The 14,743-nt window shown below is 54.2% G+C and overlaps 1 protein-coding gene across 1 annotated transcript in view; it reads left to right on the forward strand.

The window, feature by feature from the left end:
• SPTB (spectrin beta, erythrocytic) overlaps nt 1-14,743 on the forward strand; it is an 82,324-nt gene that overhangs the window by 23,523 nt on the left and 44,058 nt on the right. The window contains exons 4-14 of the mRNA XM_008070466.1: nt 743-834; nt 1,227-1,307; nt 1,624-1,739; nt 2,076-2,188; nt 3,263-3,450; nt 5,245-5,362; nt 6,238-6,396; nt 7,284-7,586; nt 8,579-8,729; nt 9,950-10,820; nt 11,891-12,028. Of these exons, the coding sequence (XP_008068657.1) occupies nt 743-834; nt 1,227-1,307; nt 1,624-1,739; nt 2,076-2,188; nt 3,263-3,450; nt 5,245-5,362; nt 6,238-6,396; nt 7,284-7,586; nt 8,579-8,729; nt 9,950-10,820; nt 11,891-12,028 (2,330 nt within the window). The remainder of the gene's footprint in view (nt 1-742; nt 835-1,226; nt 1,308-1,623; nt 1,740-2,075; nt 2,189-3,262; nt 3,451-5,244; nt 5,363-6,237; nt 6,397-7,283; nt 7,587-8,578; nt 8,730-9,949; nt 10,821-11,890; nt 12,029-14,743) is intronic.

Below are 14,743 nucleotides of genomic sequence, written 5' to 3' on the forward strand. Positions count from 1 at the left end.
CAGCTACTCGGGAGGCTGAGGCGGGAGGGTCTCTTGAGCCCAGGAGTTTGAAGCTGTAGTGAGCTATGATCACACCTTTGCACTCCAGCCTGGGCGACAGAGTGAGACCCTATCTGAAAAGATGGAAGGAAGTTAGGAAGGAAGGGGAGAGAAAGGCTTCCTCCCAGTGGTCCTGGATGGCTGATCTCACTCCCCACGTAAGATTGAACCCTAATAGCAGCAGAATTGGGGAGAATGAAAGGGCAAGAAGAGCTACTGATGAAAATGCAATACTCTCCAACATTCAAGTTGTCACAGCCTTGCGGGGCATTGTCGCTCCAGAGGAAAAATCGGGGTGTCTTGTGGCTGGTTCTCAGTGACCTATGAGAGTTATCCAGTTAGGGCTCTCTTGGCCAGGCGTGGTGGCTCATGCCTGTAATCCCAGCACTTTAGGAAGCTGAGGGGAGAGGAGTACTTGAGTCCAGGAGTTTGAGGCCTCCCTGGGCAACCATAGCAGGACCTTGTCTCTCAAAAAAAATGATAAGCAAAATAATTAGAGCCATCTCGTCTGACACGAGGAAGTTATTCCCTTGCCCTTCTGGTTGACCGAGGCAGGAGCTCAGGCTTCAAGGACCCAGGGCCCGTAGCTACAGGGCCCGTGGCTGCAGAGGACAGGAGAGGAAGGGAGCCCCCCAGTGAAAGCAGGCAGGCACAGATCCAGACGCAACCCAACTCCACATCTCTCTTGTTCTGCCACCCTCAGATTCAGGACATTGTTGTCCAAACTCAGGAAGGTCGTGAGACACGCTCAGCCAAGGATGCATTGCTGCTGTGGTGTCAGATGAAGACAGCAGGGTATGCCCTGGGAACCAGCCCTTGTGGCGTTCCCACCAGCCCCTTGCTTCCCCAGGCACTGCGGTCCCCCCAGGGACACGGGACAGCCTCACCCAGAGTGGCAGCTGCTTCCCTGTCACTGATGCGAAGTCTGCCCTGACCAAAGTCTTTGAGGCCTGGAATGCAGGAGTCTTTTCCACAGTCACCTGACGCCAGGCCGTGGGATCTTGTGGGGGGTTCACCTCTTGTGGGGGAGCCTCTTGGTGTGGCTTAGCCGCTGCCCCCGTGAGTGAGGAAGCGACTCGGGAGGGGACAGGCCCATCCTCTCCTGGTATGGTGGCCCTCCATTCGCATGCTTGCTGGGGGTCACGACAGAATCGATGTCTTAGGTCTTACATTTCTCTTGGATGCAGCTACCCCCATGTCAATGTCACCAACTTCACCTCCAGCTGGAAGGATGGGCTGGCCTTCAATGCCTTGATACACAAACACCGGTGAGAAGGAGGGGAAAGCCATGGGGACTGACCGAGATGGCCTCCCTGGGGGGTATTTGGGCACCTTGCACTTAGCATGGGGTCACAGGACTGTCACCTTCCCCTCAGCATCGCATGGCATCCCTGCTTCCCTTAAACCCCACCTCCTTGCCTGGGGACACGCTCACCCCTCTCCTCTGCTCCTGTCTCCTCCTTTCGCTTCTCTTGTTCAGGGTCTCCGCCTCTGCCCAGGGTCTGCTTGGTGCAGGGGGTACCCTGCCAGGGTGGTGGGGCATGTCATGGCCACTCCCCGTTCACAGCCCAGCTTCGCCCCCAGGCCTGACCTGATTGACTTTGATAAACTGAAGGACTCCAACGCCCGCCATAACCTGGAGCACGCATTTGACGTGGCCGAGCGCCAGCTGGGCATCATCCCACTCCTGGACCCCGAAGGTGAGCCATGCACCCTGGTCCGTCCTCGCTGCAGCCTTGGGGGGCATTTGCCATGCTGGACAGAGCCCGGCCGCAGGGTGGTCTGGGTGCTGGGCGAGTGGGGCACAGGGGCTGTAGCCAGGCCTGCTCCTCTGCTCTATCCAGCTGGCTATTTGGAGGACCCCTTCTTTTCATGTTTTCAGAATGTGGGGTCCTAACATGGATTTTGTCGTGCTTGTCCATCTGTGCCCGTTGGCTGTCACATGTGGAGGGTGGAACTCCATGCGGGAGGAATGGGAAATAAAGCTTGCAATTTCTGGCTTCAGTGTGGTCCTGAGATGCTCCTTCTCCTTACAGATGTCTTCACAGAAAACCCCGATGAGAAGTCCATCATCACCTATGTGGTGGCATTTTACCACTACTTCTCCAAGATGAAGGTCCTGGCCGTGGAGGGCAAGCGCGTCGGCAAGGTACGAGTTGCTCTAAAGCTGGGGTTGCCCTCGCTCCACCCACCACACCCACATGCATCCAGGCCCAGAGCTCCCCTCCATCCTGGGAGTTTTGCATCTGGGCCCCCTGCCGTGGTGGGGGTTTGCAGGTCACCACCCCCAACCTCCTCTGAAGCTGATCTTCACCACCTCCACGACTTCAGGGCTGAAATCTAAAAGCAGGTGGACAGTGTTTCCTGAAAAGTGCCACAGCCTCAGTTCTGTGTCTCGTGTCCAGCTGGAGGCCCATGGCTCCCAACATTCCCATGGGAGCCCCACAGGCTTTTATTCGCTTTGTTTATTGTGTTGTAGACCTCTTAGGTGCTCTTGGTATACCAGGAGTCCACCCCTCCATGTAGACCCTTATGCCAGATTCTTTGCCTGCTGGTCCTCTGGCTCCCAGAGGGCGGGCGCCATTTCCCATTTTGCTTCGTTTAACTTGTTTAGCTGACAGAGCCTAGCATTTCTTGATTCCTCATACATGCTTAAAAATAAACAAAACCTCCAGGCGTGATGGCTCGCACCTGTAATCCCAGCACTTTGGGAGGCCGAGGCAGGGGGATTGCTTGAGTCCAGGAGTTTGAGATCAGCCTGGGCAACATAGTGAGACCTCCTCTCTCCAAAAAGTAAAAAAAAAGACTGAGGTGGAAGGAATGCCTGAGCCCAGGAGGTTGAGGCTGTGGTGAGCCATGATTGTGCCACAGCACTCCAACCTGGACAACAGAGTGAGACCCAGACTCAAATAAATAAACAAAACCCTGGTGGCTGGCATCCTGGCACAGCAAATTTACCACTTTTTTATGAAGGGTAGAGGCTGTCCCCGAGCTCTCACAGAGCCAGCTCCCTGCTGATTTTTGCTGGTGCAGGAGAAGGGCTTCACCTGCTTCTGGCCCATCCCTCTTGCCCCAGCGACACTCTTGGGTTCAGGGAACCAGCCCAACCTAGAGCACAGCAGAGCTTGGGAAGTGGGAGGGCACCTCGGTTGTGCTCCTCCTTGGTGACTGCATGGGTGACTTTGCCCTTCTGACAAGAATGAGTGACACAGCGGTTCCGCAGGTCATTGACCATGCCATCGAGACCGAGAAGATGATCGAGAAGTACAGCGGGCTGGCGTCTGACCTGCTCACCTGGATCGAGCAGACCATCACCGTCCTGAATAGCCGCAAGTTTGCCAACTCACTGGCGGGCGTCCAGCAGCAGCTGCAAGCCTTCAGCACCTACCGCACTGTGGAGAAGCCACCCAAGTAAGGCCCCGGCACACAAGAGGGTGGTCATCACGGTGGGGGACTGGCCGCCACTAGATAGAGCTACATTCTGGGCCTTGCAAAGTGTGTCTGCCAGGCACGTCCTGGGGGTTCAAGCTGCGCCTTTGTCACCTGCTCTTGACTGTCAGCTCGTAGGCAGCGAGCCTGGATGAGAAACCAACTCACAAACCAGGACTGTGACTCCTCCCAGGTCCTTGAGGAGGGGCAGGAGGGAAACACAGGCTTCTGCATCTCTTTGAAGAGCCTGTGCTGGGATGCTCCTCTCTCGTCTGCCCACGGAACTGCCAGCCTGCTTCCTGGTAGTAACCTCTGTGCTCCCCATCCCTAGCTCTCTGTGTGTGGCCTCATAGATCACCAAGTGCATCCTTCTTTTCCTCTCCCATCTGTTTCTGCTCAGCTGCGGAGCACTTAGCCTGTGACCTGGGACCTCTGTCTCATCCCAGTGTGTGCTGGGCCTGTGTACATGTGCACGCGTACTCACAAACCTTGCATGCAACACACACAATCTTGCACACACACATTTGCATACATGTATAACTGCATGCACATGCACACACACAAACCATGCACACATATAACTATATGCACATATGTGCATGCACATGTATACATGCACACACACAGTTATGCAACATGTACACACACAATCATGCACACACACAGACACAGCCACATGTATATACATACAACCATGCACACACAACTATGCGTGGACACACACACAAACACACACACACAGGATACCCCAGCTTGTCTGCTGTTAGCATGTCCTGGTCTCCTGAAGCAGTTGTCTGGCTTGTTGGTGATGCCCTCTCTCTGTTTTTCTCATCTCCATTCACAACTCAAATGGGGAAAGGTGAGACTCCAAGTCTAGGATGTACTATAAACAAGTATCTGGTTTCTGGTCTGATACTCACCTACTTTTAAAAGTCCTAAATTTAATACAAACAATGTCCTCTGAGTCTACCAGGCACTGCACCCAGAGTTGTTATGTCCTGGCTATGAAGACATGCCACAGGGCCATAGTCCTCACAAGTGCCTGTGAGCATTGAGATCCATTAGGCTGGACTCAAGATGGGGACCCTGGATATAGCTGATCCTTGACCACCATGTCAGGGTCGCAGACACAGGGGGACACCTGGGTACATGCAGAAATGTGGGAGGACCCAGTTACCTGGAGCTTGGACCCCGAGTGCTAGACATCCATCCTGCTGCTAGTTCTCGTCTCCACACCCTGCTGTCCTCCCAGGGCCCAACATTCCCTGCTTCTGGGAAGCCTCTGGCATGTGGAACTTGTCAGGAGATCCAGCTCATTAGGACTCAGGTGAAAGCTGCTTTTGGTGCAGTGCGTGCTTGTGTGAAGAATGCTGCCTCTGAGGTGCTGTGGACTCACTCAGTGTGAAACTGACTGGAGAGCTCGTCAGAAGCCTCATCATTTGCAGGACAGAGAAGGGTTTCTTTTTACCAACTGGCAAAGCCTGATATTTATAGGAGTTACTGGAGTATTCCAGCTGGTCATCCCCCTGCGGAAGCAAATGATAAATGCTGGGGTAGCTATTGTGTTCTCTCTGGTTTATATTGTAGGGACCCAAACCCCTGGTGAGAATGCTAGATGTTTTAACAGTAAGTAGACCCATATAGTCTCCTTACTTTTTCTGTTTTGAAAGAAAATTTTATCCAAACTCCGAGATGCCAAGCTTTCATATTGACTTCAGCCAGAAAATTGGCCATGGGATCTCGACACATATCACTCTACTTCTGTTTTCTCAACAGGTTTCAGGAGAAGGGGAATCTGGAAGTCCTACTTTTTACCATCCAGTCCCGGATGAGAGCCAACAATCAGAAAGTGTACACACCCCATGATGGAAAACTAGTATCTGACATCAATAGGGTACAGCAGCATTTTCCATTGCATGTTGCCAGCCGTTTGATTGCGCTCCCAACAGGGGTGTGGGGAATGGTCACTGGACCATGTTAAACCAAGCCACTTCTTTGGTGTTAATAATCCACATGCTGGCTATTTGGGGGAGTTACCTGGTTATGAGAGGTCAGACTCTACCCACCACATTTCAGTTCAGCCCCCTATTCAGATGCCCTGAATCCATTTTTTTAGAGCCAGCTTTATAGCCTGCCCTCTCTAGAATTTTGAGTTTGTCTTTGAATAGGGAACATTAAACTACTTATAACAAAAGAGAAATGCCTTATGGCATTTCAGAGGCTTGGAGTTAACACCACCTGGAAGTTCTGGTTGAAGGTAGGTGGCCATTTAGTCAAAAATAATTTACTGAGGCCGGACAGTGGCTCGTGCCTGTAATCCCATCACTTTGGGAGGCCGAGGTGGAAGGATTGCTTGAGGCCAGGGGTTCAGGATCAGCCTGGACAACACAGTAAAACCCCACTCTACAAAAATAAGATAAAATAAAAATTCATCCAGTTAGATAGGTGGTGGCAAAAAAAAAAACAACAAATTTTTAAAAAGAACTTATTGAGTTCCCAGAGAGGTGAAGACCATATTAGACCCAGAGTCAGAAGCAGGCTTAGGGAAAGAGGGAACTGGGAGGCCATGGCCAGTGCTTCCTGAGGCTTTGCTTGGGCCAGACATGGAAGCCAAAAGACTTTTAGTGACCTTTTATCTGCCACCACTTCACCTAAGAGCATCAGGCTCTACCCAGCTGCCAGAAAGCACTCAGTGTTGGGTGAAAGAGAGAGCCCGAGTCCCCAGGGTTTCTCCTGTGCCCTAAGAACTCTCGCTCTGCCCCCATGCAGGCCTGGGAGAGCCTGGAGGAGGCTGAGTACCGGCGGGAGCTGGCCCTGAGGAATGAGCTCATCCGGCAAGAGAAGCTGGAGCAGCTGGCCCGGCGCTTTGACCGGAAGGCCGCCATGAGAGAGACGTGGCTCAACGAGAACCAGCGCCTTGTGGCCCAGGTAATGGGTGCTCTCGGGGCAGCCAGAGATGGGACACCATTCAGAGTTCCGGGCTCCTGGTGGGGCTGGGCCAGAGCTGGCTTCTTACAGCCTCTGCACGTGCCCTGTGGAGGCCCAGCTTCCCTGATCAGGAGTCAAGACATGCCTCCGAGAAAGTGTTCTCCAAGATGTACGAGCTCGTGTTTAGCAAGGATCTCCTAGTCCAGAGCTAACCCTTGATGTGGTCTTATGAGGGCTGGGGTTGACTCGATGTTCAATCACAGTTCTCCAGGGAGATGGTAAAATCAGGGACAGCATCTTGCTTGTGTCACACGTGCCTTTTGGACTCCGCCCCCGGGGGCTGTGACACATTTCACTAGCTAAGAATTGACCCTAGGGCTGATTCTCCACCAGAGCATTTGTTCCTCCCACTTAAAGCTTGGGATGAAATTAGATTCCGTCCAGAAAAGGGGCAGCGAGTGTTCTGGGAGCACTGGAGAGTGTACGTGCAGCCAGAGAGCACATGGGTCAACCATCTGGTGGCAGCTGTGTGCTTTCAGCTCCTTCCTGTCCAGTATCAGACAGGTCCCCTTGAGGAGGGGAGGGGGAGGTGCCCACAGGCCACCCAAGGCTCTGTTAGAACATGCGGGCAGCGAGTGCCACCCCCACATGCGGCACAGGGAGTGACACTACAAGTCTCTCTCAGAGGCTCCTGTGAGATGTTAATTTTTGGAAGTTGGCTCTGAGAAGGAGTTGCAAAATGAAGGCCAGACAGCCCCTGTGTGGGATGGGGCTTTCCCCTCCAGCCCTGGGAGGGGGAGTGCCTGACTCCTCCCCGCACTTGGGGATTTGCCCGGGGCGAGGGAGGGAGTCCCCCTGAGTCACCTGTCTTCCTCCCCGCGGGGCAGGATAACTTCGGATATGACTTGGCAGCCGTGGAGGCCGCCAAGAAGAAGCACGAGGCCATCGAGACCGACACGGCTGCCTACGAGGAGCGGGTGCGGGCCCTGGAGGACCTGGCACAGGAGCTGGAGAAGGAGAACTACCATGACCAGAAGCGCATCACGGCCCGCAAGGACAACATCCTGCGCCTGTGGGCCTACCTGCAGGAGCTGCTGCGGGCGCGGCGCCAGAGGCTCGAGACCACCCTGGCACTGCAGAAGCTCTTCCAGGACATGCTGCACAGCATCGACTGGATGGATGAGATCAAGGTGGGCCCTGGGGCACCCACTCCCCACACCCTGGGATGTCCACCTTAGTGGATGTGTCAAAATGAATAAACTGGCCAGGTCAGGTAGCTCACACCTATCGTAGCTCATGCCTGTAATTCCAGCACTTTGGGAAGCCAAGGCAGGAGGATTGCTTGAGCCCAGGAGATGGAGACCAGCCTGGGCAATATAGTGAGACCTCCTCTCTACAAAAATAAAATAAAATAATTAGCCAAGTGTGGTGATACATACCTGAGTCCCAGCTACTCGGGAGGCTAAGTTGGAAGAATTTCCTGAGTCCAGGAGGTCAAGGCTGCAGTGAGCTGTGATGGTGCCACTGTACTCCAGTCTGGGTGACAGAGTGAGACCCTGACTCAAAAAAAAAAAAAAAAAGAAACTGAAGTAGCACAGTGTCTGGCTGCATCTGCCTGTCTGCTGCTGGGCTCACTCTGTTCCAGGCAGGTGATACCAGCCCCAGTCCATGGTATCCCCGATGACCAAGGGGCCAACCAGCAGGACCTGGAAGAAAGACACAAATCAGGATCCTGGAACATCAGGCTCTGAGGAATTACAATTTGAGTCTAGTTAGAATCCAAATCTCCCCCCCCAAAAAAAATAATAAAAATAAAAATCTAGACTTCCCAGCAGAGGGGCAAGCTAAGAAGTCTGAATTCCCCTCTCCCTCTGCTGCAGTGGGTCTCCACCCAGGTTGCACATCAGACCGTCCCTGGGACTTTCTAAAAATACACGTCCCAGACCCCAACCTTGCACAGGTGTGGTGGATGAGACTGAGCCTGGGTGATGCTGAGGCACCCCTGCCCCCCATAGGCCCTCCTGCTCCTCAGCTTCTTCCATCCTAAGCAGCAACCGTCTTCCATCTGCATCCAACCCGCCCTGGCTCGGATGCCAAAGACATACCCATTTCAGGGGTCTCCTCGCCTCATGCAAAGGTCCCTTCACCTCTCGTGGTTCCCGTCCCCTGTCCTCTTTGCCAGGCTCACATCTTGTCTGCCGAGTTTGGGAAGCACTTGTTGGAGGTCGAGGACTTGCTCCAGAAGCACAAGTTGATGGAGGCTGACATCGCCATCCAAGGGGACAAAGTGAAGGCCATCACCAAGGCCACGCAGCAGTTCACTGAGGGGAAAGGTAAGGCCAAGGGCGTCTCCCCTGTTGAGCCCTCTGATGCCAGAGCCCCTTCCCCTGGTCTGGCACCCAATCTTGGATAAACCTCCTGGAACTACCTTTAGAATTCTGCTGCTTTCATCCAGTAATGCTCCAAGAAAGAGGCACGAGGACTAGAACTCTCCAGGAAGCAGGCAACTGCCTTGGTAACCTGTAACCACCAGTGAGGCATCCTCCGTCTTTCATTCCCCTTGCTAGTTCAGATTATGGCTGAGATGATTTAGGGTTCTACTTTCTGATCTTGAATAGGAGACCTCACTGCCCCCTTGAAGAAGCACCATGAAATTTATATACCTAGCTTTTATTTGTTTATTTTTATTTTATTTTATTTTATTTTTTGAGTTGGAGTCTCACTCTATTGCCCAGACTGGAGTGCAGTGGCCGCTTCCGGCCACCGCAGCCTCGACCTGCTGGCCTCCAGCGATCCTTCCACCTCAGTCTTCCAAGTAGCCGGAGTTACAGGCATGCGCTACCACGCCCGGCTGATTTTTTTATTTATTGTAGAGATGAGTCTCGCTGCCCAGGCGGGTCTCGAACCCGCGGGCTCAGGCAATCCACTCACATCAGCCTCATAAAGGCGCGGGATTACAGGCTGAGCCACCGAGCCCGGCTAGCTTTTATTTTTTAATCATTTCATGCCAGGCACAGTGGCTCATACCTGTCCTCTCAGCACTTTTGGAGGCTGAGGTGGGAGGATTGCTTGAGGCCAAGAGTTTGAGGCTGGCCTGGGCAGCATCGCTAGGCCCTGACTCTACAAAACTAAAAATTTTTAAATTAGTTGAGCACAGTGGTACACAGCTGTAGTCCCAGCTACTTGGGAGGCTGAGGTAGGAGGATCACTTGAGCCCAGGAGTTTGAGGCTGCAGTGAGCCATGATCACGCCACCAACCTGGACAGCAAGAGCAAGAACTTGTCAATAATAATGATGATGATAATACTTTACCATTGTACATTTCTGTGAGAACTGACCCCGCTTTTAATCTTTCTTATTTCTGAGGTTTAGTGGGAACCAATTCTAAAGACTCTGGCCTGCCCTCTGAGCAACGGGGACCCTCTGCGTCCAATCCCAAGGCCCCAGTGCGATGGGAGCCTTTAGACTGTAGTTCTAACCTGGCACCTGACCTGAAGCTTGCCCATCGATGAAGCCTTTCCCCCCTCTGTCCTCCCTCCTCCTCTTCCTCCAGGGTACCAGCCTTGTGACCCCCAGGTCATCCAGGACCGCATCAGCCATCTGGAGCAGTGCTTTGCAGAACTGAGCAACATGGCGGCTGGACGCAAGGCCCAGCTGGAGCAGTCCAAGCGACTCTGGAAGTTCTTCTGGGAGATGGACGAGGCCGAGAGCTGGATCAAGGAGAAGGAGCAGATCTACTCCTCCCTGGACTACGGCAAGGACCTGACCAGCGTGCTCATCCTGCAGCGCAAGCACAAGGCCTTTGAGGACGAGCTGCGCGGGCTGGACGCCCACCTGGAGCAGATCTTCCGGGAGGCTGAGGGCATGGTGGCGCGCAAGCAGTTCGGGCACCCGCAGATCGAGGCCCGCATCAAGGAGGTGTCGGCCCAGTGGGACCAGCTGAAGGAGCTGGCCGCCTTCCGCAAGAAGAACCTCCAGGACGCCGAGAACTTCTTCCAGTTCCAGGGCGACGCAGACGACCTGAAGGCCTGGCTGCAAGATGCCCACCGGCTGCTCTCAGGGGAAGACGTGGGGCAGGACGAGGGTGCCACGCGGGCCCTGGGGAAGAAGCACAAGGACTTCCTGGAGGAGCTGGAGGAGAGCCGCGGGGCCATGGAGCACCTGGAGCGGCAGGCCCACGACTTCCCCCAGGAGTTCCGGGACTCCCCGGACGTGACCAACCGGCTGCAGGCCCTGCGGGAGCTCTACCAGCAGGTGGTGACACAGGCAGACCTGCGTCGGCAGAGGCTGCAGGATGCACTGGACCTGTACACGGTGTTCGGGGAGACGGACGCCTGTGAGCTGTGGATGGGCGAGAAGGAGAAATGGCTGGCCCAGATGGACATCCCAGACACCCTGGAGGACCTGGAGGTCGTGCAGCACAGGTCAGAGCTGGCCCGTCTTTTCTTCGTGTCCCCCTGCCAAGGTCCAGGCGCCAGCCCTGCCTGGTTTGGTGACAGCCTCCAGGTCAGCAAGGGTCTCTTTGAGAGGCCCTGGGATGTCCCTTGCTGTGAAGTCCAGGCTTCGGGAGTCACGGGTTCTGTTCTGGCTCTGTGGCCTTGAATGCTCCATCCACTGGGCCCTTGGGGCTCCTCAAGCAAAAGGAACTTTCCTAGTCCAGGTGTTCAGTTACTTTCCAGCAGCCGCTCGGATGAACAGCATACGGAGCCTCCTTGTAACACATCGGCAGAGGGGCACTACCCTGGACAAGGGGGCTGCGACCCCGCCACAGGACCCCACCAGCTCTAGCTTTCTGCAGCAGTCCCTGAGCCACAGGACTCCATGGGGCCCCAGAGACCAGTCTGTAAACCCCCAGTCTGCAAGGCCGCTGTCACCCCCGGTGTTCTGGTCACCCCGGTCTGTGCAGCGTCTCAGCGTCAGGCAGTCAAGGAGGCAGAGAGGCCGCTCCCTGAGCAGCGCCAATGTGGTCCCGCCCTGATGCTGGAGAGCTCCGGGCTTTGTCCCAGCAGGGTTGGCTGCTGAACCCCAAAACTCCCCATCCTTAGCAGCTCCCCCTCATCCCATTCACAAATGGGGCACCTAACTTTGGAGAGCGCCCTTTGGGTCAAGGTGTCAGAGCATGGAATCAGTGTCCAAGAGCAGACAGGGAGGCGAGTGGGTGGTCCCCGTGGCAATTGATTCCCCTCCCCCCACCATATAACCCCTCTTCAGCTCTCCCTCCCCTTCACACTTCTCTGTGGAGCCAGAAGTCTGGTAGGAAGTGACCAGCTCTCCCCTGGCCTGGTCCTGGCGATGCTAACCCATGAAATGAGACCCATGAGCCGGAAAAGAGGAGGGTGCTGACATGTCTGTCTCCTTTCTCCCCCTCTCTGGGGCAGATGGTTCAGGTGGTGGAAGGAGAAAGCAGGAGTTACATATGCGGGGTGACAGGGGCCCCTGGCGAAGTAGTTTCTCAGCTCCCTTGCCGAGCCTCGTTGTCCTCTGTCCACCTCAGGTTCGACATCCTGGACCAGGAGATGAAGACGCTGATGGCCCAGATCGAGGGTGTGAACCTCGCTGCCAACAGCCTGGTGGAAAGCGGCCACCCACGCAGCGGGGAAGTGAAGCAGTACCAGGACCACCTGAACAGCAGGTGGGGTGCAGGCACAGGGTTGGGACTGAAGCTGGGGGCGTGGTCTCCCCCACCTGCCCTGCCCCTTGGGGCGTGGCCCAGAATTCAGGCCACCTCTGCCAATGCTCCGGTCTTTCTCAGCCAGTCTCCTTCCTCGTAGCAATGGGGCCTAGCAGCAAGGAGGAAGGTGGTGAACAGCCCAGGGAGGGAGAGAGGGGTATTCTCAAAGCTTAAACCTCCGTGCCCAGGTCTGTGCATGTATGGTGGAGGGCACTTCCTTAAAAATCAGGCCATGGGCTTCTCATGCCTTATTTCCCTGGACGTTCTTGGGTGGAGAAAATTGCTTTCTGAGAGCTCTTAAGTACTGTCCTTAAAGAGTGCTCTCGCCCGTGCCAAAATGCAGCCTTGACAACGAGGCTGGCTCGAATTAGTGGGGAACCTTGAGCAAGCTTCATGGCACAAACAAAAAGCAGGCCCCGAGGAGCCTTTAAAGGAGGGTGCTCTCAGTGTGGGATGTAATTGTGTATTCGTTTCTGAAGGGTCTTTGAGGACAGAGAGCACACCCGTGGCCCCTGTCTGTCCCCAGAACCCTTCCCTGTACACACCATGCTACATTTTCACCATTTCTCATCACCCTGGCCCTTCCCTACTCTTGCACAGAGCCTCATTCTGCCAGTCTGGGCTGTGGGCTTAGGGAAGGCTTGTGAAGAAAGGGATCGGCACATTGGCGATGCCACTGGGGGCCCCGGGGAAGGCAGGGAATGACCAGGACGCACTGGAGCCGCTGGAATGGGGCTGGTTGTCTCAGGAACCAAAGATGAAGACCGTAGTTCAGGAGTTTCCTTTGTCAGGCTGATACTTACACAGAGGAGGATACCTCTCACTCTTCTTTAGGCTGGTGGGGAGGGAGTTTGTGTGTGTTTGGTGGGGGAAGGGTTTGAGAGATTGTTGCAATGGCTGTGTAATTGAGGAAACTAAAGCAAGTACAAGCCAGATAAATTTCCAGACCGAAGGACCGTGGCAGCTCTACAGTGAGCTATAGTATGCTCTACAGTGAGCTATGGTATGAGAATGTGGATCTTGACAGATCCTAAACTAGGCCCATCCCCAGGGGGATCCTCCATCCTTAGGTGAGACGATACCAAAGGCACGTGCTGGTAAGATGGCTCTCCATTAAACCTGAGCGCCAGGAGGGCCTGAGGAGTCCCCTGGTCCAGCCAAAGATGGGAGTTCACTCCCCACCACACAGCCCAGCCCACTTTGGGATAACTACTTCTGGTTAAAAAGTTTGATCTCCTATTGACTGAGCATCTGCTCCCTGACATTTGTATACATTGACTCTGGCTCTGTCCTTCAGTGATATCAAGCTTCTGTGTATAGCTCTTCCAATATTTCTTTTCAAAATTTAAAAAAATTATTTAATTGATTATTTTGAGTTGGGGTCTCACTCTGTTGCCCAGAGTATAGTGGCAAGATCATAGTTCACTGCAGCCTCAACCTCCTGAGCTCAGGCAATCCTTCCACCTCAGCCTCACCAGTAGCTGGCACTACAGGCATGTGCCACCACGCTTGGCTAATTTTTTTTATTGTAGAGAGGTCTCACCGTGTTGCTCAGGCTGGTCTCGAACTCCTGGGCTTGAGGGATCCTCCCACCTTGGCCTCCCAAAGTGCTAGGATTACAGGCATGAACCACCATGCTGTTTATTCCTTCAAACAGCAGTCATTCAACACTTCCAGCCCAGTGCCCCTATTGTGCCTCTGCTGTTCTCTTAGAGTGCATTCTCCTCTGTGTACACCTTCCAAATCCGTCTGGCCCCCTTCCCAGTTCCCAGATGAAAAGTTGTGTTTCCCTCCTTTGTGCTGGCCTCGAGCTTTGCGTGCTACCTTAGCCAGTTACTTTTGTGCTGAAGGGCTTTCCTACTGGACTATGGGCAAGTGTGGAATGCTATCTATCCGTGTGACCCACAGTACGTTGCACACCAAGATACCCTTGTCTGGAATGTTCTTTTCCTAGTGGTCTCCTTGGCTTACTCCCGGTCTCCTCAGGCCTCAGCTGGTCACTTACTGGAGCAGTCCTCACTGATCTCCCCACCAAAGCACATGTCCTCTTCCTCCCCAGTTCTTTGGCCTCCATCCTGTGACCTGGCTTTATTTTTCTAGACTTGTTTACGTCACTGTCCACTCAAATGAGAGCAAGGACTTTGCGTTGTTCTTTGCTGCATCCCTATGCCTAGGTTGGTGCCTGGCACAGGCACATGGTAATTTGTGGTAAACGTTTAGTGAATGAGTGAACTGGAACAAAAGTGAGATTTTTCTGCCAAGCTTGGCACATGTGAGGCATTCAGACACATATTGGATGTGTGAGATCGTCTTGCGCTGTATGCATTCAGTTGACCAACATGTTTCTAAAACTCGGGCCTGTTGTGGGAAAAACAGAGAGACCATGACACCAAGGCTATCTTAAAAAGTAGCGGTAGCCAGGCTCTGTGGCTCAGCATGTAATCCCGTGCCTTGGGAGGCTGAGGTGAGTGGATTGCCTGAGCCCGCGGGTTCAAGACCCCCTGGGCAACTTGGTGAGACCTCATCTCTACAATATAAATCCAAAAATTAGCCAGGTATGGTAGCGCGTGCCTGTAGTTCCAGCTACTTGGAAGGCTGAGGCGGAAGGATCGCCGGAGCCCAGCAGGTCAAGGCTGTGGTGGCCGGGAGCAGCCACTGCACTCCAGTCTGGGTGAC

This window comes from Carlito syrichta, unplaced genomic scaffold (genome assembly GCF_000164805.1).
Source record: "Carlito syrichta isolate Samal-C Ts95f unplaced genomic scaffold, Tarsius_syrichta-2.0.1 Scaffold313438, whole genome shotgun sequence".
In the NCBI taxonomy this organism is placed as follows: Eukaryota; Metazoa; Chordata; class Mammalia; order Primates; family Tarsiidae; genus Carlito; species Carlito syrichta.